The sequence below is a fragment of the Meles meles genome, chromosome 3 (assembly GCF_922984935.1).
Source record: "Meles meles chromosome 3, mMelMel3.1 paternal haplotype, whole genome shotgun sequence".
NCBI classification, from domain to species: domain Eukaryota; kingdom Metazoa; phylum Chordata; class Mammalia; order Carnivora; family Mustelidae; genus Meles; species Meles meles.
This window is the reverse complement of record NC_060068.1, coordinates 158492951-158520228: the sequence shown is the minus strand read 5'-3', so window position 1 is coordinate 158520228 and position 27278 is coordinate 158492951. Positions and strand designations below refer to the sequence as shown.

General features: G+C 44.3%; 1 protein-coding gene across 1 annotated transcript in view; it reads right to left on the bottom strand.

Moving 5' to 3' along the window:
* MTMR12 (myotubularin related protein 12) overlaps positions 1-27278 on the bottom strand; it is a 75295-nt gene that overhangs the window by 32300 nt on the left and 15717 nt on the right. Inside the window, exons 2-6 of the mRNA XM_045999924.1 lie at positions 10811-10871; positions 7808-7950; positions 6193-6265; positions 5304-5434; positions 3045-3138 (exon numbers count right to left, since the gene is read on the bottom strand). Coding sequence (XP_045855880.1) covers positions 3045-3138; positions 5304-5434; positions 6193-6265; positions 7808-7950; positions 10811-10871 — 502 coding nt within the window. The remainder of the gene's footprint in view (positions 1-3044; positions 3139-5303; positions 5435-6192; positions 6266-7807; positions 7951-10810; positions 10872-27278) is intronic.

Here is a 27278-nt window from a genome sequence, read left to right as displayed (position 1 = left end):
CAATATGTGCATAAGATGGCAAAGTCATTTGAATAGCATGTCAGATCCCGGAATGTAATTCCTCTTTCAGTTTGCAGATGCTCTGCCGGCAAGAGGACTGACCTGTGTGACACAGCTACTAACGGGCCATCATCAGATCAGACAGCTGCGGGGAGGGTCAGGGCTTGCTAGTCAAGGACTGCAGCACGGGCATGGAGACTTCTGCCCCTCAGCCTGCCCTGCTACTACCCGCTAGGCAGAAACGTCCAGCAGCACTATGCCTGCAGCCCAGATGTGTCCTCGGTCCTCTCCTAAGCCACAGGCTGCTGAGTGACACACACCAGAACAGTCTCAGCTACTCAACACAAATCAGTTAGTTCAGGCCCTTGTGCATCTCAAAAAACCCAAGCATTTTGGGGAAAAGAGTATTTGGTAAAACTCCCCATGCTATTTTATTAAAATAAAACCAGATCACAGTATAAACGATAGTAAGAATAGTAATAAAAACAGCAGTGAAGTTTATAAAGCACTTGGCATGTGCCAGGCCCTGTTCTGAGCGCACTACATTAACTCAATCCTCACAGTCCTACGTAATAATAATTCCTCCATGTTACAGATGTGGCACAGAAGGGTCAAGAAACTTGCCTAAGGTCACAGAGCTAAATAGTGGCAGAACTGGAACCCAAACCCAAGCAGCTATAAAGGATTTCCATAGAGTAATAAACACCGAAAAAATCTCCCCATGGACACAAATAACAGTAAGACTCCTATTCAAGAGTAGACAATTCTTTCAGCAACGCAGGAAAGTCCTTCCCTAAAACGCCACGTCACAGTATTCAGGACCTTTCAGCCAAAGCGCATTTCGTGAATTATCACGCCACAAAGTAACTGAAGATGTCCAGGCTGCAAACCACCCAACTCTGTAAACCCTTACTAAATGCAAGAGGTAACTGGTCAATTAGCATCCATCAGTTATAAACTGACTTCTCAAAAAATGGGAGTTGAAAGGAGGATTAAAAAAAAAAAGATGGGAAGTAGAATAAAAGGTGTCACATATCCTGGGCATCGTGGCACAAAACAAACAAACTAACTAACAAAACACCGGCAGGTGAAGAAACTGCCAGAGTCAGTCAAGGTAAGGGTTTTGGAACACAGATGAACACAGTCCTGGTGAGCCAAGAAGCTGTCCTATACTGCATCTGAACCAAGAGTCAGGATATAAGGAAGAGGCAGAATTCCTAAAAATAGAGTATGATTTTTCAAATGTAAACCCAACAGATGTTTATATAAGTTATAGTAATTCATAAATAAGTCATATCTTGTAGATCCCATATTGCAACAAGCTGTTTTAAGCCAGTTACTCCACGCTTGCATGTAGAGCTACAGTGAAAGATTTGTCATTCACAAAGATGAGCTTACTGAATTGAGGAACTATTTTATGTTCAGTATAACACTAGAGTTAAACATTATCTTCAGTTCATGTAATTCTCTGAAAACAATCCACCCTGAATAACATGCAGTTACACTTTTAATTAACCCTCACGTAACTGGGGCACCTGGGTGGTTCAGTGGGTTAAGCCTCTGCCTTCAGCTCAGGTCATATCTCTGGGCCCTGGGATCAAGCCCACGTCGGGCTCTCTGCTCAGCGGGAAGCCTACTTGCCCCCCTCTCCCTCTGCCTGCCTCTCTGCCTACTTGTGATCTCTGTCAAATAAATAAAATCTTAAAAAAAAAAAAAAGAACTCTCATGTAACTGACTGCACCCCATGCTATGCATTTAACAATTTATAATCTTCACAACACTTCAACGGAGGCTTTAACCGCTGTTTTTAAAATGAGAAAACAGATGCCCCAAGAATTTAGTGTCCTCCCCAGGACAGAGCTACTGAGCAGTTGGGCAAGGATTTGAACTCAAGTGGGACAGACCCCAAAACTCACAGCTTTTCTACTAAGTCACCATAGTTCCCAAAATGCAACCTGCTCTCTCAGATAGCTACATCCCTGCACACACTCATCCTGCTGCCGAAAATACACCTCTGTCCCCACCAGACACTCCCACATCCTCCCCTGTCAGCTCCGGCACAGCCTGTGCCCCGCGATAGCCTCCCCCTACCACCTGCAGTGTGACCAGCCCCTCCACCAAAGGACACATCTCTCAGCTGTCTCTGCTTGACCTGATGCTCGCAGAGGACAGGGATTTAGTCTTATTCACTTCCATCCCCAAGTCCTGTCCCACCGCAAGCATTCAAAAATGTTGGCCCAATGAGCAGTTCAACCCTACCCTCCAGAAAGCCCCATGTACGCTGTTAAACTAACACGCCGCTTCCGTGACAAAAAGCACATAGCACGGAGTCACTCAACATCAACCTGATGTTCAGACTGACTGGCAGAGCGAGTACACAGATCGAGGAGACAGATGGAGAGAAGAGAGACATCTGTGAACACACTGTACAATGCTAGGCATTATTAATAGCTAATTCAAATGACCGAAGTTGCTTAGTTAAAAGACTGCTCACTTTTTCAGTGAACTGAATGGAGAACATGTGGAATTTTACGTTATGTAACCATACTTGCTTTCTCATGTGCAACTGTTCCACTTCCCCCTAAATATTTGCTACAGAGCATGTTCTGGCTGCTTAAAGCCTTTCTAGAATGTAGGATATTTTCTAGAGTGTTATGAAATGAAATCAAATATATTAAGGTGGAAAAAAAAAAAACCCCAGCAACAAACAGGATTATTTTAAACTTGTCTGAATTTTGTTTCTCTACAGTCTCACATTCCTCATTTTAATATGTTGATTTTATCCTTCAAAAGAAACAATCACACCAATAATCCCTCACGAAAAAGCAAATCAACCTTAAAGATAAATTAAAGCAATAAAGATCACAGGGAAAACAATAGAAACTTTTTTTTTAAAAGTAACTTGAATGACTTACCCAAGCAAGAGGCAATCAATTGCTAGGAAAGAGGAAGAAGAAACTCATGGATGAGTTTTTGTCTGCTAGTTTCAGGTAGGAATTTAAAGGGTGTGCCCACCTGCAAATTAGAACCCAGAAGACACTCACCTGTATTATTTTGTGTAGCAGCTGCATAGGAAAACAGAAATAATCTTTTAAGCAGTTTAGGAGCCTGGGTATGATGAATTATGCCACTGACAATCTAGAAAAGAACCAAACAATGGGTATGGTCATGCTTTTGGCAGATAAACACTGAGTTGTCTAGGTTTTCAGTCATGCTAATAGGCTCCTATGGGCAGCACGTAAACTCTGAGGTCTTTAAGATATTATGATACTATCTTTTGGAATAACGCCAAGTAAACAGAATGTTAACAATTCTGTCTGGTTTTCTTTTTTCTTTTTTTTTTTTTAAAGATTTTATTTATTTATTTGACAGAGAGAAATCACAAGAGAGGCAGGCAGAGAGAGAGGAAGGGAAGCAGGCTCTCCGCTGAGCAGAGAGCCCGATGTGGGACTCAATCCCAGGACCCTGAGATCATGACCTGAGCTGAAGGCAGCAGCTTAACCCACTGAGCTACCCAGGCGCCCTCTGTCTGGTTTTCTAAGAGCTGTGAATTTCTAGGGAAAGTTTAAAAATTTTATTTACTTATTTATTTGAGAGACAGAAAGAGAACAGGGAAAGGCACGGAGAGGGAGGGGAGAGAATCCCAGACTCTGCGCCAAGCATAGAGCCTGAGGCAGCGCTTGATCCCACGGCCCTGAGACCATGACCTGAAACCAAGGGTTGGGATGCTCAATGACTGAGCCACCCCAGGACACCTGAATTTCTAGGGAAATTTTAAAAAAAAAGCTTTTTTAAAAAAATTTATCCATTCATTTGAGAGAGTGAGAGCACATGCTGGGGGGCATGGGAGGAGGGAGAGGGGGAGAGAGAGTATTAAGGAGACTCAGTATGGAGACTGACGGGGGGCTCGATCTTATGACCCTGAGATCATGATCTGAGCCAAAGTCAAGAGTCAGGTGCCCAACCAACTGAGCTACCCTGGCACCCCTGATTTCTATGAAAAAAAAAAAAAAAAAAAAAATTTTTTTTTTAAAGATTTTATTTATTAAAAAAAATTAAAAAAAAATAAAAGATTTTATTTATTTGACAGAGAGAGAGATCACAAGCAGGCAGAGAGGCAGGCAGAGAGAGAGGGAGAAGCAGGCTCCCTGCTGAGCAGAGAGCCCGATGTGGGGCTCGATCCCAGGACCCCGAGACCATGACCCCAAGCTGAAGGCAGAGGCTTGACCCGCTGAGCCACCCAGGCGCCCCTCCCAGGGAAATTTTTAAAACATAGTCTTATTTCTCAATAGCAAGGTGCTACAAAAGCTTAAGTGCCACATTCAGATACTCTAAAAAATCTGACACATGTGACACAGAGCTAATATCAGACAATAGCCAAGACACTTGGCTATTCTGATCCACTTGTGGCCTTTAAGACCTTCTTCTAGAAAATCAGAACGAGAAATCAATCCATTGTGCTTTTTGTTTCGAGTTTCCAAACAAAAGTATGTTTGGACAGATAACTAAAATCATCATTCAAATGGAAGTTTCTGGCTCCTCAGGGACTTTCCCTACATCCACCACTCTTTCCCTGCTCAGAATAGACACGGGAGTCATGTTGATTTTTCTAACTGAACCACCACACTCCTTGAAAGAAAACCAGGGAATTACCCGTAACTGTATAACTCAACTGAAGCCAGAACGACAGGGGAGCTGGCCCTCTGCACGGTTCCCCAGATGGGTTTACCAGGACAGTGGCAAGTTTCAGACCTTCGATACCTCCATAAGAGAAACCGTAGAAGTTACAGGGACCACTATAAGCAGTTCATCCAGTTATATATTCTGATTTGCTCCAGCAACCAGATTGAGTTTCCTTAGTGTCCAAAATCCCAGGCCTCATTTAGTAACTTGGCTTTGCGCACTTGCCCCATGCACCTCTTCCTCCTTCCACACGCTTCTCCTACTTTCCAGATACGAACTCCCTCCAGGAATTGGGGGACTCTGCTACTACTTTTTGGAAACGCTGTCAGATGTCGGAGAAGCAGCTTGCCTCCTGACCCCGGTTTACCACCCCCCCACTCTTCAGAGGACCCAGGAGAAAAACCATTCCGAACTCTAGGAGTAAAGGCAGCGTGTGCCACATAATACATAATTTCCACCAAATTCTCTCTCGGTTCTACTCAAAGCCTGTGATTATAAACCAATTTCAGCTTTACAGAGTGAAATGCTCCCCCTCCGCTTCGTGCAATATAAGCAAAAAGTAAGAGTTAGTGGTGACATGTGATGGCAAAGAAAACCTCCAAATACATGTAACTAGTTACCCTTTTGACTTCCTCTTCTTTTGTGTACCTCAGACCAAAGTGGAACACGCGCAGGTCTTTACAGTGGATGATGAGTTTCTCAGGGTATTTCTTCAGTTGTCCAAAGAGAGGCTTCTTTTTCTCATCAAACACTACACATTGATGATGAAATCAAGAAGGGAAATCACGTTGTAAGGCAAAAAGTTAATGCTGAGGAAACAAGGCAGACTATTCACACCTCTCAAGAGCGAGAGGAAAGGTGCTGCCTTCGATGTAACTGCCAGCAGGGGCCCCGGCTCTCTGACAATGGGCAGCGTTCTTCCTTCCTCTGGACAAGCTCAAAATGGACTGACTCCAGAAGCTAAGATTACAAAAGATGGAAGGGGGTCACGAGAGACACGCTGTTAGGACAGTCAAGTCCTGGGTTTACGGCCAGGGGCCCCTCCGGACATTTCTCTCCCTGCCCCAGAATTTGGACCGCACAGCACCTACTGGTGTTGGGATCATCATAAATGGCTACTGAATGACTTCTGAAAAGCCCTTACTGCAAAAATATAGAAGCAAAGCAGAGAGGCTTGACCCTTAGCAGAAATGACTCAGTACAGGGCAACAAACCTTTGTCAGATTAGTCTTTAGAGTAAAACCTACACACCTAACACAGCCACAGTATGATCTGGTCTACAATGGCACTGCAGAGCATTAGAACAGGTTCCAAATTCAAGTGCAAGCTCCTCTGGCTAGGTGGCCCCAAATAAGCCACTCTGCATCTCAATTTTCTCATCCATAAAACTGATTTAAACAAAACAAATATGTAAAGAAATTTTAGTCAACTGTAAAGGACCGCAGAAATATTATCATTTTCAGCTCTACTTTCAAAGGCTGGCAACACACGAGGGGAAAAGATACTTACCTCCATAAATCTGATCAACGCAGTGGAGTGTGATGTCATTTTCCCCTATAACCTTATTCTTAAATTGGGTTTCCTAAAAGATACAAAAGGAAACAACTGTGACTCCTTTCTATGCCCTATTAAACATTTATAGGCAGAGCAAATCACCATTTTCCAAACTACACATTAGGAAAAACACAGAGGGGGTAAAGAAATGGGTGAAGGTGGTCAAAAGGGACTAACTTCTGGTTATGATAAAGAAATCATGGGATGTAATGTAGAGCCTTGTGATTATAGTTAATAAAACTGCATTATATATTTCAAAGTTGCTAAGAAAGATCATCTCATCATAAGGAAAACAACTTCGTAATCATAAGAGATAAGAGATGTTAACTAAGCCTATTCTGGTAGTCATTATGCAATATATACAGGTATCAAATCATTATGTTATACTCCTTAAAATAATATGATGTTATATGTTAATTATATCTCAATACAACTGTGGGGGGAAATTGAGTATATCCTCTAAAAAACAAACAGGGCGGGGTGCCTGGGTGGCTCAGTGGGTTAAAGCCTCTGCCTTCAGCTCAGGTCATGATCCCAGGGTCCTAGAATCGAGCCCCACATTGGGCTCTCTGCTCAGCGGCGAGCCTGCTTCCCCGCTCTCACTCTGCCTGCCTCTCTGCCTACTTGTGATCTCTCTGTGTCAAATAAATAAATAAAATCTTAAAAAAAAAAAACAACAGGGAAATGGAGTCAGCCACATTCTCTAGGAAAGAGATGATGAAATATGCAAGGAGAGCTGGTAAGCACTTTTTTTTTTTCAAACCCAGGCATGACATGCCATTTCTGGGCTGCTCCCAGGCAAACTGGCCATGCCACAATCACTTGGAGAAGTTAAGACTTCTCTCCACAAATGCAAACTGGTGAGTGACAGCTACATGAAGCCAGTTTAGGAAGAAAACACTGAAAGATTCAAGTTTCTGTGAATGCTGTCTGTATTTGGGCAGGACAAGGAGCCAAGCCACTAGAGCAGATGGCAGCCCGGAAGACCACACTCCAAGGCAGCAAGGGGGGGCCAGGCCAGCTGGCTTTGCATCAGCAAACCGTGCTCCCAGGGTGGTGTAGGCCACCCTCTCCCTCACTCCACTTGCCCATTCTCTGTAAGTAGGGTGAGTCTTCCAAGGACACTGCAACTCGGGGCAAAGTAAACCCAATTTCAAGTGCTGCATTCAGCATCAGTTTCATAACCGAACTCAGTTCCTGAATTTGAGGGACAGCTCAGTATACAGAAAACATGGGGAACTAGTATATCTGGGGAGATGTGATTCCCATGAGGGATACATATTGTGCTGAAATACAGAAGAGAAGAAGAACGAGTTGATGGTGTCAACCTGTGAAGTCAGATGCAAGCCAGCATGACTCAAGGCACTGGAGGGAAATTTTAGAATGGTCCCGCCACCGAAAAGAGATCCCAGAGGATAGACAGCCAAGCAGTGGTGAGGACTTCTGTCCTTTGTGTTTAATGTGTCGTGTAGAGGGCGTGGGGTAGAGCCACTGAGCAGCTGGGGGGAAAAGACAATGGGGCACCACTGCCCTGCTCCCCTCCAACTCAGCCAATGCAGCTCACACGTACATCGTTATCCAACGCAGATTCGTCATCGCCCAAGAAAGCGATCTTAAAGTCTGTGCAGACGAGCTTCCCATAGATCCCACGCTGACAGGAATCTTCCTGGACATACTTCAGCACCGTGCTGGCTTCACAGAGCAGCTGTTCACCTGATCGACACCAAGACAAGTCCCCTGAGAGTCCTCAGGGCACATACAGTATGCAAACAGTAACAGCCTCCCCAGCTCCGTCACGGGAAAGACAGCCCTTCAGACTCTACCCTTCCCGGCACAGCAGGAGCTGCAAACCAGAGGCACGAAGGTGAAGCTGAGCGGGGACTCCTGAGAAGTGAAACCAAAATGGCTCAGAGACACCTTCACACAGGGCACTGTCCCACCCTCTTGCTGTGAGTAAGGAAAGCATCCAATACGCGGGAATGATCTCGGCTACCCTGGCAAGCACAGACCTCAGTGTTCCCGTTACTTGGACCCAAGCAGGCATTCCCCAGGAGCGATGCCCTCCACACGCAAAATTAACAGCGCTCTAGAACACAGAGCTCAGGCCCGTTTTGTGGGGAGCGTGGGCCATGGGCTCTGGAACTGCCAAGAGAAGGCGGGGCGCCTCCCTGGGCTCGGGCCCTGCAGCGGCTTCCTCAGACACCGAGGTGCAGCATGACTGCATGCATTCCGGCTCCACAGACAAGGATGGGAGGAAAAGGGAGGTCAGAGGGTTGTGGGAAAAAAAGTGGTTTCCTCTCTTTCTTCACTGAGGGTATTTCCTCTCAGTGTGTCACCTTTCCTGCTCCATCTGCAGGCGGCCCGCCTGCTCGAGCAACTGTATTTCCTGGCGATACAGAGGACTTTACAGTCAAGAAGACTGGGATTTCGGGAGATGTAAGCATTCACTGCTCCCTAGGAGCAGAGAAGTTTATGAGGGCTGGATGTCTGGACAAGAGCAGGAAAAGGAGAAGGATATGAAAGACATAAAAAACCAAGTGCAAATATTCTGTAACAAAAAAGAAAAGGAATGTTCTTCTCTTTCAACACAACCCTCTCCCCTTAGAATCGCCCTCTGGATATTATCTCCAATGTCTCTGAATGAACTTTTTGGCTCAAAATTCACTTGGTCTAATTTTCAACATAAAAATAAAGAAGAGGGTGCCTGGGTGGCTCAGCTGGTTAAGTGACTGCCTTCAGGGTCCTGGGATTGAGTCCCGCATCGGGCTCCCAGCTCCATGGGGAGCCTGCTTGTCCCTCTGACCTTCTCCCTCATGCTCTCTCTCACTCTATCTCAAATAAATAAAGTCTTTATTTTATTTTTTTTTTAAAGATTTTATTTATTTACTTGACAGACAGTTCACAAGCAGGCAGAGAGAGGAGGAAGCAGGCTCCCCGCTGAGCAGAAAGCCCGATGCAGGGCTCTATCCCAGGACCCTGGGATCATGACCTGAGCCGAAGGCAGAGGCTTTAACCCACTGAGCCACCTAGGCGCCCCATAAATAAAGTCTTCAAAAAAAATAAAAAATAAAGAAGAGTTTCAGCCACTGAGACATCAGGGAGGCCTATTATGGTATATCTTTCCATCTCCCAAGGGGTTAATACGGGAAGGTGGCTCAGTCACTAGGTCAGCCTCTAGAGGGACCACAGAGCTCAGAGAAAACAATGAATCAGGACCTGGTTAGAGTTTAAAATAGTTCAGAAAAAGTGCCTCAACTAGTTCAAGGTGGAAGATATGTGAACACGGCTTCCTGTGCTTTAAACTCTTAGCGCGAAACAGCTTCTAATAGTGTCTCCCTAAGACCAGGCAACCTGGGGTCAGGCCATGGCCGTGTGCTGGTGACTAGAGCCCGGCAAGCAGTGGCTAATACCACACCCACTGAGGCTCTGCAGGCCCGCAAGCTGCGCCATGGAGATCCGCTTGCGAGCGGAGACAGTCTCCAGTCAGAGGAGGTGGGAACTGGAAAAAATCCCAGTCTAGTCTGGGAATGGAGACGCACATCAAGTAATTCAGAGAAGGAGAGAATGTGCGTAAAAATGAGAGTTCCAGGATCTATGACCCAAGAAAAGGAAGGACAATGTGGTATGTGAACTACGGTTTAGGCCATTATTAGTAAAAGCAAAACAAAACAAAACAAAACAAAAAACACCTTTAAACTCAGAAAAAAAATTTTTTTTCCAAGTTTCAGGATCCCAATATATCTACCAAACAAGGTAGATCAGTCAGAAACTTGTGCATGTTCATATCCTCTCAATAAACCTTAGTAACCAGAATGAGGCCTTTATTGCTTTGGGGAAATATACCTAAAAAGTCTAATAGAAAAAAAAGCTATTGGGATTAGAATAAAGAAAATGGAAGAAGAACCAAATTCACAACCCCCAGGACAGCCCCACACGTGGAAGGGGATACAACCACCAAAGAGTTTCTGTCTCTGAATTCAGGAATAAGTAAAGCTTAACTTCAGGTATACAGTCCATCTTCCATCTCAAAACTATCTAGCCAATTGAGACTCTCTCTCAGTGATGACTGCGGAGCAAAGCCCTTAGTAAGCCCCAGGACCGCCTGACTCTGGCGCTCAGACGCGAGGCAGAGACCACGGGGAGGCCGCCCGCCCACGCTTGCCTGGGGAGGCCTTGGGGGCTATGCGAGTCCAGGGCAGCTAGAGGCTGCAGGAAGAGCGCGGGGGAATATAAGGCACCAGAATTTTCCCGAGTGTGGACCAGAATACTGGATGCATCTAAGTATAGCCACCTGAGAATGATCTAATTTGCTTGTGAAGGAAAAATCCCCCAGGCTTATTTTCATCAGCTTGGGTGTGGGGGGAAACAAGAAAAATTCTTGGCAGATGCTGTAATATTCAGACCTAGGTATGTAGTGACTAAACTAAAGACCTTGACATTTTTGTCCAGCTCATCCCTATTATACAATCTCTGGATGAAAACAAAGGAGCTTATATATAGCAATACTAGGGATGACATAATTTATCACTGGCTTTGAGCTGCACGTGAGGTCTGAAGCTAACAGGACCGTTACCTGGCAACAAGTGAAGAGTTACTTCCTTCTCTGTTACTTCCTTCTCGTTTGTGTGAATTTCCTAAAAGAGAAGAACAAATGAATATTTTTCTTTGTTTAAGGGCTCAAAATGAAGAATGTAAAGTCATACTTTCACAATACACACGAAAACATCATATACCCTCAGGAGTTTTTTTTGTTTGTTTTTAATTTTTTTTTTTTTATTTGACAGAGAGAGAGGGATCACAAGTAGGCAGAGGGGCAGACAGAAAGAGAGAGAGGGGAAAGCAGGCTTTCTGCTGAGCAGAGAGCCCGATGCGGGCCTCGATCCTAGGACCCTGAGATCTTGACCTGAGCCGAAGGCAGAAGTCTAACCCACTGAGCCACCCAGGCGCCCCTACCCTCAGGAGTTTTTTGACAAGCTTTTTAAAAAATGTATTTTTGGGGTGCCTGGGTGGCTCAGTGGGTTAAAGCCTCTGCCTTCAGCTCAGGTCATGATCCCAGGATCCTGGAATCGAGCCCACATCAGGGTCTCTGCTCAGCAGGGAGCCTGCTTCCCCCTCTCTCTCTGCCTGCTTCTCTGCCTACTTGTGATCTCTCTCTCTCAAAAAAATAAATAAAAAATCTTAAAAAAAAAAAAAAAAGAAAGAAAGAGAGAAAGAAAAGGCTGTTCTGCAGAGAATGAGAGTCATGAGAAGGTTAAGTGGAAACAAAAGCTCCCTCAACCATGGCCTGCACCCCAGGCTCCACTGAGGCCCAGCCACACCTTTGCCCCACAGCTCCATGAACCACACCTGCATCCTTACAATAAATCCTCTTGCTCACCTGCCTTAGTTACGGTGGCTTCTGAATGTCACCAAGGGAATTACTGACTTAGGTCAACCGCATTAACAATACAGAAAACATCAATGACTAGAATCATGTATTATAATATGTCAATGTACAATATACCCAGGGCTATAGGATTAGGACCCCTGTCATAGCTGCTACCTCACAAGAAAGAGTGGCAGCCAAGAATGAAATGCCACAACTAGCATCTAGAGCCTCAGTGTGTAGGTTTTAGATGGAGCGAGGATGTATGAAGCCTCCAAACCATAAAGCCTCGTAGTCACTTCTGAACTAAGTCATACATGTATTTGTATATACATACACATTTATACACACACACACACACACACACACACATTTTAAGCAGAGGATGCTAGGCTTCTAAAGGTAACTGACGTTGTTCATGGGAAGAAAGAAGAGATTTATAAGACACAAAGGTAATTTAAATGAATCCTACCAGTGCTAGGTAAACAGGAGTCTGCAGTCCAGGGGGAGAACAGACAACATCAACACTCCTGGACAACGCATGATGGATTCTATGAATAAAGGTACTGATGTGGGGCTCCAGGAGCACAAAGAGGGGGCCTAACTTCCCAAAAGAAGGAGGAGTTGGGAGAGGGGAGACTGTTCAAACAAGTGCTTCTAGTGCTTCTCCAAATGCCCTCAATGCTTCTAGGCAAGTGGCTCCTAAAGAATGTGCAAGAGTTCAAGGGACGGTCAAGTAGAGAGAAGAGATGCAAAGACACAGATGCAAGTAATTCTGTAAGAGGTGAGAAAGACGGCAGGGTGAGTGGTGAGTTTTAGGCCATTCTAAGGAGTTTGGGCTTTAGTCCAAAGGTAGTGAGGAGCCCATGTAGGATTTTAAATGGCGCAGTGAGTTAAGCACATAGCATTTACTATCTCTGATACAGGTCTTTCGGGAAAAATCACGGGCCTAAATGAGGAACCCTTTGTATGGTTCTAGCCTACAAAGATATCAAAGGGACCTTGGGCAAGTGTCTGGTCTCAGTGTCCCCATCTAAAAGAATGGAATTAAGAGCCCTATACTCCCTGCCTTGCAAGATAATGCACAAGAGACCTGTGCAAGGTCAAAATCATGACAGTGATGTGAGCCTGAGCATGCGTGTCTGGAAAGGAGGCCAGGTCCTTGCTGGCTTTCCCTCACAAGAAACAAAAAGGAAAGACTCCTCCAACAGACCCGCGCTCTCCATTCCAGAACACTGTCACAACAAGCAACCGAATTCTCAGAGGGATGAGTATCAACCCAGTAGAACATTTCCTGAAAGAAAAAGGGAAAAGGCTGGAGACCTTTCCCAATCATCATCATCTTTGTCAAATGCCCCAAAAGCTTAGTGCACATTTTTCATTTTAAAAGTACTCACTCCTCTTCTTCCTTAGAATAATGTTAAATACATTTGGATGGTGGCAACGAGTTGCTGACCAATAACAGGTGTGAGAGAGAAAAGGGAAAACACATGGAGCAGCTAGCTAAGTCACTGAGAAGCCACATACTCGATGAAGCGTGTGGGAATTTCAGCTCCGGAGAGGGATGACAGAAACATCACCAAGATTCCTCACGGGGCTCAACTTCCTACTAAAACTGCCATGATCCCTCAGACTGCCCTCAGAGCTCAGACTGTGTAAGGAGAGGTCAGGATAACACAGTGAGATCACGCTGCTGCTGAAGAGCCAGCACCCAAGGAAAAGCATCAAATGCCACTAATGCCACACCATCAAATGTGAGCTCCTGCCTCAAATGCCACTGAAGAATTACAACAAAACTTTGTTCATCCACAACACAGATCGGAGAGCACCCTCATCTACTTTGAGGCCTGTAGAAAATCATGAAGACAAAAGGATTTCGGAGCAGCAAACAACAGATGTGTCCAAGCCCGTGCACGGCCATCAAAGCCCTCCTCAGTCTGTCAGGCTCAGCCTCCACTTCAACTGCACGCTTTCACCTCACCGTAATGATAGTAACAGCCAACTAACACTTACTAAACTGTTACTATGTGCCAAGTAAGTGGTCTTCCTTAGCATCTCATTAATCTGCACTATTCTAGCACTGGTACTGTCTCCATTTTAAAGATGAAGAAAGTGAGGCTTAAAGAGGTTCGGGAACTTTCCTTAAAGGAAATAAATCACTAATCCAGGGTATAGTCCAATCCCTGATGAGCTCCAGAAGTCACATTCTTCCCTGCTAAGTATTAGTTCTAATAAACACGGTCTCTGGTGTTTATTACACCAGAGGGTAATGGTGTACTACAAAAGGGGAAATGGTTGTGATACCCACTACCTGTAGTAGGAAACCAGTCTCTTATTACAAAACTGATTAGGACAAATTAGGAGAATTCCCTCAGGAGAACTCTGCTTCACTGTACAAGGATCTGCCACATCCAGGACAAAAGCATGTGAAAGCTAACGTCAGTCAACACTCCTGAGAATCTGCTGAGAGGCTAAAAAGCAGCCTGGTTTTCATTCCACTGGTTCTTAAAAAGTAAATTCTCTAGTTTCTTACCAAGTTCACATTTAAGTTGCACATCTTCTCAAAAGTGTGACAGACCTAAGGCACCTCAGGAAAGGCAGAAAATGGGCTCTGCCAGGAAGCTGTTGACCTTGAAAAGAATGGGGGGCTCTGGAGGGTGATTCTATAATGAAGCTCTCATAAGCCACAATGTTTACAGATGCCAAAATGCTTCACATCAACCCTTCACTGTTTATTAGGGCTTTGAGTCAAAAACTGATTGTTGAGGAGGAGTCAAGATGGCGGAGAAGTAGCAGCCTGAGACTACATCAGGTAGCAGGAGATCAGCTCGATAGCTTATCTAAACATTGCAAACACCTACAAATCCAACGGGAGAGCGAAGAGAAGAAGAACAGCAACTCTAGAAACAGAAAATCAACCACTTTCTGAAAGAACCTGTTTTTATCCCCTTTCTCCCCCCCACAATTTGGGGTCTCTTCTGATTTGGTTACAGCGCATTTTCCGGGGTCTCTGCCACCCTTTAGTAGTTTATTTGATCCTTCATATCCTCTTATCTGGACAAAATGACAAGGCGGAAAAAATCACCACAAACAAAAGAACAAGAGACAGTACCGAAGGCTAGGGACTTAATCAACACAGACATGGGTAATATGTCAGATCAAGAGTTCAGAATGACGATTCTGAACATTCTAGCCGGGCTCGAAAAAGGCATGGAAGATATTAGAGAAACCCTCTCTGGAGATATTAAAGCCCTTTCTGGAGAAATTAAAGAACTAAAATCTAACCAAGTTGAAATCAAAAAAGCTATTAATGAGGTGCAATCAAAAATGGAGGCTCTCACTGCTAGGATAAATGAGGCAGAAGAAAGAATTAGTGATATAGAAGACCAAATGACAGAGAATAAGGAAGCCGAGCAAAAGAGGGACAAACAGCTACTGGACCATGAGGGGAGAATTCGAGAGATAAGTGACACCATAAGACGAAACAACATTAGAATAATTGGGATTCCAGAAGAAGAAACAGAGAGGGGAGCAGAAGGTCTATTGGAGAGAATCATTGGAGAGAATTTCCCTAATATGGCAAAGGGAACAAGCATTAAAATCCAGGAGATGCAGAGAACCCCCCTCAAAGTCAACAAGAATAGGTCCACACCCCGTCACCTAATAGTAAAATTTACAAGTCTTAGTGACAAAGAGAAAATCCTGAAAGCAGCCCGAGAAAAGAAGTCTGTAACATACAATGGTAAAAATATTAGATTGGCGGCAGACTTATCCACAGAGACCTGGCAGGCCAGAAAGAGCTGGCATGATATATTCAGAGCACTAAACGAGAAAAACATGCAGGCAAGAATACTCTATCCAGCTAGGCTATCATTGAAAATAGAAGGAGAGATAAAAAGCTTCCAGGACAAACAAAAACTGAAAGAATTTGCAAACACCAAACCAGCTCTACAGGAAATATTGAAAGGGGTCCTCTAAGCAAAGAGAGAGCCTAAAAGTAGTAGATCAGAAAGGTACAGAGACAATATACAGTAACAGTCACCTTACAGGCTAATAATGGCACTAAATTCATATCTCTCAATAGTTACCCTGAATGTTAATGGGCTAAATGCCCCAATCAAAAGACACAGGGTATCAGAATGGATAAAAAAACAAAACCCATCAGTATGTTGCCTACAAGAAACTCATTTTAGACGCGAAGACACCTCCAGATTTAAAGTGAGGGGGTGGAAAACAATTTACCATGCTAATGGGCATCAGAAGAAAGCTGGGGTGGCAATCCTTATATCAGATCAATTAGATTTTAAGCCAAAGACTATAATAAGAGATGAGGAAGGACACTATATCCTACTCAAAGGGTCTGTCCAACAAGAAGATCTAACAATTTTAAATATCTATGCCCCTAACGTGGGAGCAGCCAACTATATAAACCAATTAATAACAAAATTAAAGAAACACATCAATAATAATACAATAATAGTAGGGGACTTGAACACTCCCCTCACTGAAATGGACAGATCATCCAAGCAAAAGATCAACAAGGAAATAAAGGCCTTAAATGACACACTGGACCAGATGGACATCACAGATATATTCAGAACATTTCATCCCAAAGCAACAGAATACACATTCTCTAGTGCACATGGAACCTTCTCCAGAATAGATCACATCCTGGGTCACAAATCAGGTCTCAACCGGTATCAAAAGATTAGGATTATTCCCTGCATATTTTCAGACCACAATGCTCTGAAGCTAGAACTCAATCACAAGAAGAAAGCTGGAAAGAACCCAAATACATGGAGACTAAACAGCATCCTTCTAAAGAATGAATGGGTTAACCAGGAAATTAAAGAAGAATTGAAAAAATTCATGGAAACAAATGATAATGAAAACACAACAGTTCAAAATCTGTGGGACACAGCAAAGGCAGTCCTGAGAGGAAAATATATAGCGGTACAAGCCTTTCTCAAGAAACAAGAAAGGTCTCAAGTACACAACCTAACCCTACGCGTAAAGGAGCTGGAGAAAGAACAAGAAAGAAACCCTAAACCCAGCAGGAGAAGAGAAATCATAAAGATCAGAGCAGAAATCAACGAAATAGAAACCAAAAAAACAATAGAAAAAATCAATGAAACTAGGAGCTGGTTCTTTGAAAGAATCAATAAGATTGATAAACCCCTGGCCAGACTCATCAAAAAGAAAAGAGAAAGGACCCAAATCAATAAAATCATGAATGAAAGAGGAGAGATCACAACTAACACCAAAGAAATATAGACAATTATAAGAACATACTATGAGCAACTCTACGCCAACAAATTGGACAATCTGGAAGAAATGGATGCATTCCTAGAGACATATAAACTACCAAAACTGAACCAGGAAGAAATAGAAAATCTGAACAGGCCCATAACCAGTAAGGAGATTGAAACAGTCATCAAAAATCTCCAAACAAACAAAAGCCCAGGGCCAGACGGCTTCCCAGGGGAATTCTACCAAACATTTAAAGAAGAACTAATTCCTATTCTCCTGAAACTGTTCCAAAAAATAGAAATGGAAGGAAAACTTCCAAACTCATTTTATGAGGCCAGCATCACCTTGATCCCAAAACCAGACAAGGATCCCACCAAAAAAGAGAACTACAGACCAATATCCTTGATGAACACAGACGCAAAAATTCTCGCCAAAATACTAGCCAATAGGATTCAACAGTACATTAAAAGGATTATTCACCACGATCAAGTGGGATTTATTCCAGGGCTGCAGGGTTGGTTCAACATCCGCAAATCAATCAATGTGATAGAACACATTAATAAAAGAAAGAACAAGAACCATATGATACTCTCAATAGATGCTGAAAAAGCATTTGACAAAGTACAGCATCCCTTCCTGATCAAAACTCTTCAAAGTGTAGGGATAGAGGGCACATACCTCAATATTATCAAAGCCATCTATGAAAAACCCACCGCAAATATCATTCTCAATGGAGAAAAACTGAAAGCTTTTCCGTTAAGGTCAGGAACACGGCAGGGATGTCCATTATCACCACTGCTATTCAACATGGTACTAGAAGTCCTAGCCTCAGCAATCAGACAACAAAAAGAAATTAAAGGCATCCAAATTGGTAAAGAAGAAGTCAAACTATCACTCTTCGCAGATGATATGATACTATATGTGGAAAACCCAAAAGACTCCACTCCAAAACTGCTAGAACTTGTACAGGAATTCAGTAAAGTGTCAGGATATAAAATCAATGCACAGAAATCAGTTGCATTTCTGTACACCAACAAGACTGAAGAAAGAGAAATTAAGGAGTCAATCCCATTTACAATTGTACCCAAAACTATAAGATACCTAGGAATAAACCTAACCAAAGAGACTAAGAATCTATACACAGAAAATTATAAAGTACTCATGAAAGAAATTGAGGAAGACACAAAAAAATGGAAAAATGTTCCATGCTCCTGGATTGGAAGAATAAATATTGTGAAAATGTCTATGCTACCTAAAGCAATCTACACATTTAATGCAATCCCTATCAAAATACCATCCATTTTTTTCAAAGAAATGGAACAAATAATCCTAAAATTTATATGGAACCAGAAAAGACCTCAAATAGCCAAAGGAATATTGAAGAACAAAGCCAAAGTTGGTGGCATCACAATTCCGGACTTCAAGCTCTATTACAAAGCTGTCATCATCAAGACAGCATGGTACTGGCACAAAAACAGACACATAGATCAGTGGAACAGAATGGAGAGCCCAGAAATCGACCCTCAACTCTATGGTCAACTAATCTTCGACAAAGCAGGAAAGAATGTCCAATGGAAAAAAGACAGCCTCTTCAATAAATGGTGCTGGGAAAATTGGACAGCCACATGCAGAAAAATGAAATTGGACCACTTCCTTACACCACACACGAAAATAGACTCCAAATGGATGAAGGACCTCAATGTGAGAAAGGAATCCATCAAAATCCTTGAGGAGAATGCAGGCAGCAACCTCTTCGACCTCAGCCGTAGCAACATCTTCCTAGGAACAACGGCAAAGGCAAGGGAAGCAAGGGCAAAAATGAACTATTGGGATTTCATCAAGATCAAAAGCTTTTGCACAGCAAAGGAAACAGTTAACAAAACTAAAAGACAACTGACAGAATGGGAGAAGATATTTGCAAACGACATATCAGATAAAGGGCTAGTATCCAAAATCTATAAGGAACTTAGCAAACTCAACACCCAAAGAACAAACAATCCAATCAAGAAATGGGCAGAGGACATGAACAGACATTTCTGCAAAGAAGACATCCAGATGGCCAACAGACACATGAAAAAGTGCTCCACGTCACTCGGCATCAGGGAAATACAAATCAAAACCACAATGAGATATCACCTCACACCAGTCAGAATGGCTAAAATTAACAAGTCAGGAAATGACAGATGCTGGAGAGGATGTGGAGAAAGGGGAACCCTCCTCCACTGTTGGTGGGAATGCAAGCTGGTGCAACCACTCTGGAAAACAGCATGGAGGTTCCTCAAAATGTTGAAAATAGAACTACCCTATGACCCAGCAATTGCACTACTGGGTATTTACCCTAAAGATACAAACATAGTGATCCGAAGGGGCACGTGTACCCGAATGTTTATAGCAGCAATGTCTACAATAGCCAGACTATGGAAAGAACCTAGATGTCCATCAACAGATGAACGGATAAAGAAGATGTGGTATATATACACAATGGAATACTATGCAGCCATCAAAAGAAATGAAATCTTGCCATTTGCGACGACGTGGATGGAACTAGAGGGTATCATGCTTAGTGAAATAAGTCAATCGGAGAAAGACAACTATCATATGATCTCCCTGATATGAGGACATGGAGAAGCAACATGGGGGGGTAGGGGGATAGGAGAAGAATAAATGAAACAAGATGGGATTGGGAGGGAGACAAACCATAAATGACTCTTAATCTCACAAAACAAACTGGGGGTTGCTGGGGGGAGGTGGGATTGGGAGAGGGGGAGCGGGCTATGGACATTGGGGAGGGGAGGCGAACCATAAGAGACTATGGACTCTGAAAAACAACCTGAGGGTTTTGAAGGGTCAGGGGTGGGAGGTTGGGGCAACCTGAGGGTTTTGAAGGGTCAGGGGTGGGAGGTTGGGGGAACAGGTGGTGGGTAATGGGGAGGGCACGTTTTGCATGGAGCACTGGGTGTTGTGCAAAAAGAATGAATACTGTTACGCTGAAAAAATAAAATGGGAAAAAAAAAACAACAAAAACTGATTGTTATTCTCAGTTTAATTTCATCCAGCCAGAAAGGCAACTTCCAAGAGCCAACGTCCCTAAAGGTTCCAAAACACAATTTCTTTCAATCACATTTGGCACCAAAGTGCGAAAAAGACACACCACAGACATTTTATTTCCTGCAAGTTGCTCTACTGCTCTCAAATGGACATTTAATACACTTGTTTTCTCTGCTAAAACAGAAAATCTGAGGGGGGCAAATGTATTTGCATCCACATATTAGGTGGGAATCGATGTGCATCTTAGGGTAAAATCTACTTTTTTTATACCAGAAAAAAATGCTGTATTTTTAATACAGCATAATACTAATAAATTTTGTATCCTCCCTTGCTTCTCCAAACTTCTCTCAGTGTAGGCACTAACATCAGAAAGAATACAGAAATGGAGCCACAGTTCAGATCCAGCTCTGCTCTACAGACATGACCTTGGGAGTGTCATTTCGCCTGGCTGAGCTTTCATTTGCTCCTATGGAAACGGAAACAATACTACCTAATATGAGGCTTGAAGGAAAATGTATGCAAACGCCTGGCACACTTGTTCAGGAAATGACAGTTATCACTGTTGGTCATAACAGTATCTGTGCTTCTTGACTGCTTCCATTCTCTTGTCCTTTCTTCTGAGTAAATAAAGAATTCAAATATTCTAGAGTTACAATTATTCAAGATTCTGTCACAAGAAAAATTTCTACTCCCCCCCCGTCCTGTTTCCCACATTAAACTAAATTGAATCTACTCTCAACTCTTTTCTGTGGATCAGAAGCTCCTGCAGTTAGCGACACCCAAGGTGGCCCTAATTCCGTAAGACAGAGTATACAGGAATATCTGAAGCAAAGGAAAAAGAAATGGCATTTTTCATTTAATAGGATTTGTTACAGGGCACCTAGGTGGCTCAGTTGTTAGGCATCTGCCTTCAGCTCAGGTCATGATCTCAACGTCCTGGGCTCCCTGCTCAGTGGGAAGCCTGCTTCTCCCTCTCCCACTCCCCCCTGCTTGTGTTCCTCTCTCGCTATCTCTGTCAAATAAAAATAAAATCTTAAAAAAAAATAGAATTTATTTTCTAGAAGCCCACAATAAGTTAGAAATGATCATATAGTGTTTTATCTCCTGCAACACAAAGTACTTTGAACCCACTGCAAGACCCAGAGAGTAGACTAATGGCTTCCTTAAAAGAACACCCCATTTGAGGAAGGGACTGCTCCGGCATGCTGTACAAAATGTAAAGCTTTCTCTATAGCTGATTCTTTTTTTTTTTTTTTTAAGATTTTACTATATTTTATTTGATCCAGAGAGAGAGATCACAAGTAAGCAGAGAGGCAGGCAGAGAGAGAGGGGGAAACAGGCTCCCCGCCAAGCAGAGAGCCCGATGTGGGGCTCGATCCCAGGACCCTGAGATCATGATCTGAGCCGAAGGCAGAGGCGCAACCCACTGAGCCACTCAGGAGCCCCACCATAGCTGATTCTCTTGAAAGTAAATTGCTGAAAGTTGGTAACAAATTGAGAATAAAAACCTATGTAAGTGCTTATGCAGTAGAATTTAAGGAGCTACCTGTAGGCAAACATCGCTAGTATCTAAACTTTCTCTGGTTAATACTTCAAAATAATTATAAATTATACACTATCCAATTCTTACAAAAACTCAGGAAAAAATAAGTACCATGATCACTACCACCAAATAGCCATTCCCAAAACAAAATAGACAACAGTCCAAAGAAGAGAAATAGGCGAAGGGATTCCAATAAGTCATTGTATACAAAGAGAATCATTAAAAAAACTAAAAAACCAAAAAAAAAAAAAAAAAAAAAAACAAACTTCCCCAGGTGCCTGACTGGTTCAGTCAGAAGAACATGGGACTTTTGATCTCAGGGTCATGGATTCTAACCCCAAACTGGGTATAAAGATTACTAAAAAAATAAATAAACTTTAAAATCCTCCCCTTAAAAAATTTAATTTTTTCTTTTAATTTGGGAAGCTATCTGTTTGGGTGGTGGGGAAGAGTCAGGAAAGACAATGGAGTCTTACTCTCTATGTCCCATGTCCTCACTCCTCTTTTTTTTTTTTTGACAGGCAGATCACAAGTAGGCGAAGAGACAGGCAGAGAGAGAGGAGGAAGCAGCCTCCCTGCCGAGCAAAGAGCCCAATGCAGGACTCAATCCCAGGACCCCAGGTTCAAGACCTGAGTCAAAGGCAGAGGCTTTAACCCACTGAGCTACCCAGGTGCCCCCTCACTCCTGTATTTTACAATAGCTTTTTTTTTACGATTTTAGTTGTCTGAGAGAGAGAAAGAGAGAGCGCACAATAGGAGTGGGGAGAGTAGAGGGAAAGGGAGATGCAGACTCCCCAATGAGCAGGGAGCCCAACACGAGGTTCAATCCCAGGACCCTGGGATCATGACCTAAGCAAAAGGCAGATGTTTTTTTTTTCTTTTTTTTAAAACCATTTTATTTATTAATTAATTATTTATTTATTTGAGACAGAGAGAGAGCACACAAGCAGAGAGAGTTGGCAGAGGGAGAGGGAGGCTCTCCCTGCTCAGCAGGGCACCTGACGTGGGGCTCAATCCTAGGACCCTGGGATCATGACCTGAGCCGAAGGCAGACACTTAACCAACTGAGCCACCCAGGCGCCCCCACCACAGCTTTCTGAACTACACAGAAAACCAAAGGACTGACAGACATGGAGTTAATATCTCAATGAGTCTGAGAAAGAGAAAGAGTTATAACATCCGTTGCTTGTTGATTCTGGGAGAATGAGCACAGTCAAATGGAGGCAAGGGGAAGCAGTTACCAACAAGGGTACAGGAGCACCCACGTCTGGATGCACCGAGTCTGAACATGAATCTCGAAGTGGGTTAGAGGACAGGATCAAATTCCCACATGGACACCCCACTCCCGATCATGCTGCATTCTGAATGTGTATAAGCTGTTGTCTTTATGGGAAAATCTACTGGATGAGTGACTCAAGGCTATCCAACCTGATCTTTACAATTGAATAAGTAAATACAATCTCTTCCCTATCAACACACGAATTAGTAAATTATGACTCGGGGGTCACTTGTGGACTACAGAAATCACAAACGTCCACTCTGTAAATGCGAAAGAGGATAGTTATAAGGACCAGCCCTTATTGAGATTGAGAGGTGAATAATGATAAGTATATTTTCTTGGTGCGGGGAGGGACAGAGGGGGCAGGGCAGAGAGACTCTTAGGCAGGTTCCATGTGCAGGGCTCAATCTCACAACCCTGAGATCATGACCTGGGCGGAAATCAAGAAGCTTAGCCTACTGAGCCACCCAGGCACAAGTATTTCTTGAGTTCTGTGTGTCAGGCATTAACGGGTTTGATACTTATTAACTCCTTTAATCCTTATGGCAAGCCCTTGAAGTGGGGTTATTAGGCCCACTATTATCTCCATTTTGCAGATGAAGACACCCGACCAGCATGGCTAGTATATGTGGAGATGAAGTCCAACCTGGTAGCTGTCTCAGTCCGTGTCCTTAGAGGACGTCACATGGCCCCTTACATGGAAGGAAGGAAAAATGGGACAAAATGATCAGTGAATATATCTGCTAGACCCAAGTGAAACCATGTCAAACCAAGAATCATAGAAAGTCCCCAGGGAAAACCTCAAAGGGTGTTGCAACAGGAGGCGGAAGGGAAAAAATAAAAAAATGAAAACACCTCCGGCCCAGGAGCAAGGGCTGGCTGCACGGGGAAGCACTCTGGCTGGGGCTTCTTCAACTCCAGCCGAGCTACCTCTTGTGACTTATTCCCCTGGGTCCCCTGAGGCAGAAGTCGCTGAGCTGTCACCCCAACAAACCCTTGAGGGTTCAGTGGGAATCTTCCAATGCATGGCACTCCAGGAAAGGCTCCAACCACAATGAGTACTGCTATGTACTGCCTTGCCAATTCCGTGCTTCCCTTGGAGAACACGTAGTCTAGAGGCCAACCTAACAGTCTCCCTTTACACCTCCCTTCTCCGTCAGCCTCAAGATCCAACCTACCACCAAACTGGATCAGTATCACCAGTTCAATGTTTCTAGAATCTCCACCAGCATCACCTCGTTCAAGCTGCCATCTCCTACTTGGAGGTGGTCTTGCCAGCCAGTCTACTTGCATCCGCCCACTTTCTAATCCGTTCTCCACTGAAGCAGCGAGCATGTCAGCGCACAGTTTGTTTGCGTTATTGGTGGGATGAAGACGGTGCCCTGACACGGCCTGTGAGGCCCTGTGCAGCCTGGCCGTTACCCACCTGCCCACTCTGCTTGCCGACCATTCTCCTCTCAGTCTGCGTGTTGGCCACACTGGCCTTCTTTCAGCCTCCCATACCTGCTCCTTCCCACCCTGACGTGTTTCCACAGGATGCTGCTTCTACAGAATGCTTCTCTCCTTCTCCGCCCTGTGAATCTGAGTATTCATCAGGTCTCAGGACAAGGGCCATTTCTGTTACTGGGTTCTCACAGCCCCATGTCTCTCTCTTCCTCCGAGCCCTTGCCATAGTTAAATTTCACATTTGTTATGTAATTATTTAAGTCTACCTCCCCACCAATCTAAACTCCTTGAGGGCACATCTTTGTTTTGTTTTGTTTTTTGCTCAGCATATATCCCCAGAATCCCATACAAACCTTGCACATGGAATATGGAATATGTTCAAAAGATTTCCTTGACTAATTTAATTAGTAATGACCAAGAAATGATAGGTTTTAAAATCACTGGAGCAGGGACCAAGGAAACATATGGCTTCAGATACAGTATCTGTCTAGGCTTGGGCCGTTACTATGGATGGCATCACCAAATGCTCTCATCATATGGTGAAGTACTGGAGAAAGAGTGCATTCCATTCAAGCCTGTCATGTGTGTGGCATTAATCCAGAAAGACCAGAAATCGTGAAGACTGTCCAGTTAGAACTGCAGGAGCGCAAAAGCCGAAGATGGGGCTGGCATTACGCAAGGATCCTACAGCCAATTCAACTCACATGGAGTGACAGCTGCCTCTGTGCTTTTTTTTTTTTTTTTAAAGATTTTATTTATTTACTTGACAGAGAGAGAGAGATCACAAATAGGCAGAGGGGCAGGCAGAGAGAGAGGGGGGAAGCAGGTTCCCTGCCGAGCAGAGAGCCCGATGCGGGGCTCGATCCCAGGACCCTGAGGCCATGACTTGAGCCGAAGGCAGAGCCTTAACCCACTGAGCCACTCAGGCGCCCACCTCTATGCTTTCTTAAATTGCCCCCTGGCTTCAGAGAGGGGCCTGGACTTCCTCTTAACCCTGTACTCCTTCGGTCCCCCCATCCTTCAACTCTTGACACTCCCTGCCCAGCTGCCTAACCAGCAAATGGGACCAATCTTACTTCCAGAGCAATGAACATGGGATCAAAGTCCTTACTGACCCCAATTAACGATCATGGTTCAATGTGTCGGGGAAAAAAGGTAGGAAAGTATGGCTCTTTAATAATCACACAAAACTGGGGCGCCTGGGTGGCTCAGTGGGTTAAAGCCTCTGCTTTCGGCTCAGGTCATGATCCCAGGGATTGAGCAGCACATCGGGCTCGCTGCTCAGCGGGCAGCCTGCTTCCTTCTCTCTCTCTGCCTACTTGTGATCTCTGTCTCTCAAATCAATAAATAAAATCTTAAAAAAATAATAATAATCACACAAAACTGGTTCTCCTAGTTACACTGACAGACTTCTCCTGAACTCTGCAAGATCCCTGAGAACCAACTCATTTGAAAATGCTGCAAATTTTCAACAAATGTGGCAGTTAAAAATGGACCAAACGCTTTGTGCAGCACCTCTTGGAACTCCCTGAGTGTGGACATTTTGTGCCATGACGGCACAGAAGAATGCACGCACGGCTGCCAGCAGTCTCCGCGTGTCCACATTTTCAAAACTAGGATATCCCAGTGGCCTGAATTCAGTTAGAACAGTGTCTGAAGAGAAATGGAGAACAGTTCTGCCCAGTGCTAGGACGGGAGTTGGGGTTTTTTTGCTGTTATTAATTTCTTATTTCATCATTTACCCCAATGTTTTGGGTATTCTTTTTGTTTTAATTTTAAGGGACGTTAGGGCATGAATAACAAGCCTTCCAGTTTCCAGACATTCCACCCCACAGATCAAAAATTGCCCCATCTGTTCCTGTTCCCACTGCGAATATCAACCATCCCCAGGAGGGGCAGCTGCCCCCCCATCACCCACCCCCGCCCCCGCCCAGGAGCCAGAAGCGCTCCTATGCTGGCAGCATATGCCAGACAAGACTGAGAACTGCCACCCATTCTTCAGCAAGCGTATGGCCCCAAGGAGACACACCTACCCGAATCCACATCACACCGGGCCTGGCATTAACAAGTTGTCACTGTGATCCCTTCTCAGAACCAGATTTCTGAAGAGTGGCCCAAAGCACAGGGCTCCAGTGAGCCCGAGGAGCGAAACCCAGGGGTCAACACTTGGGCGGGGTCTGGGTTACTCAGAGCAGCAAGGTGACCCATCTCTAATATGCACCAATTCACTTCAACAAAAAGCTCCTGAACATCCTAAATGCCGAATGCATAGGATTTAAAGATAAATAAGAACTGACTTCTGCCCTCCCTAAATTCAGACAAATAAAAAGTAATCACTGGGGCGCCTGGGTGGCTCAGTGGGTTAAGCCGCTGCCTTCGGCTCAGGTCATGATCTCTGGGTCCCGGGATTGAGTCCCGCATGGGGCCCTCCTCTCAGCAGGGAGCCTGCTTCACTCTCTCTCTCTCTGCCTGCCTCTGTCTGCTTGTGATCACTGTCTGTCAAATCAATAAATAAAGTCTTTAAAAAAAAAAAAAGTAATCACTGGACCACTGGGCAAACGGTGCCATAAATACTAGAGGCGGACAGAGGACCGTACAAAGAATGCACCATCTCCTGCAGTCCTCACGACTCTGTCAGCGGTTATCAGCATTCTCACGTCACAGGTGAGGAAACGAGGCTGGCCAAGGTTACATGAGGTACGACCAGAGCCTCAGCCGGCCTGACCAGAATCGTGCTCCTCACTACAGTCCAACCGCCTCTGCCGGCTGGCCACAACCATCTCCAGGACTCTGCCTCCCGCCCTTCCGCTCTTCCACTGACCGAACTGTCACTTCTTTTGTGTATTCCAGCCCCACAAATCCAGGAGAGAACACACGGCTTCGGTCCTCCCAGAGCAGCAGGAGCGGAGCACAGCAGAAGCTGTAACAGAGCCGTGTGCGAGCTGCTGCGTTTGGAGACGGACAGGCCACAGGCTGATGGGAGCACAGCAGGGGCATCCAGCCACTTTCAGACAGGGTCAGAGAGATGGCTACCCTCGGGAAGGGTCATTTATCCTGAGCCCTGGAAATCAGCAGAAATGAGTTCTAGGCCAAATAACCACTCTCTGGCT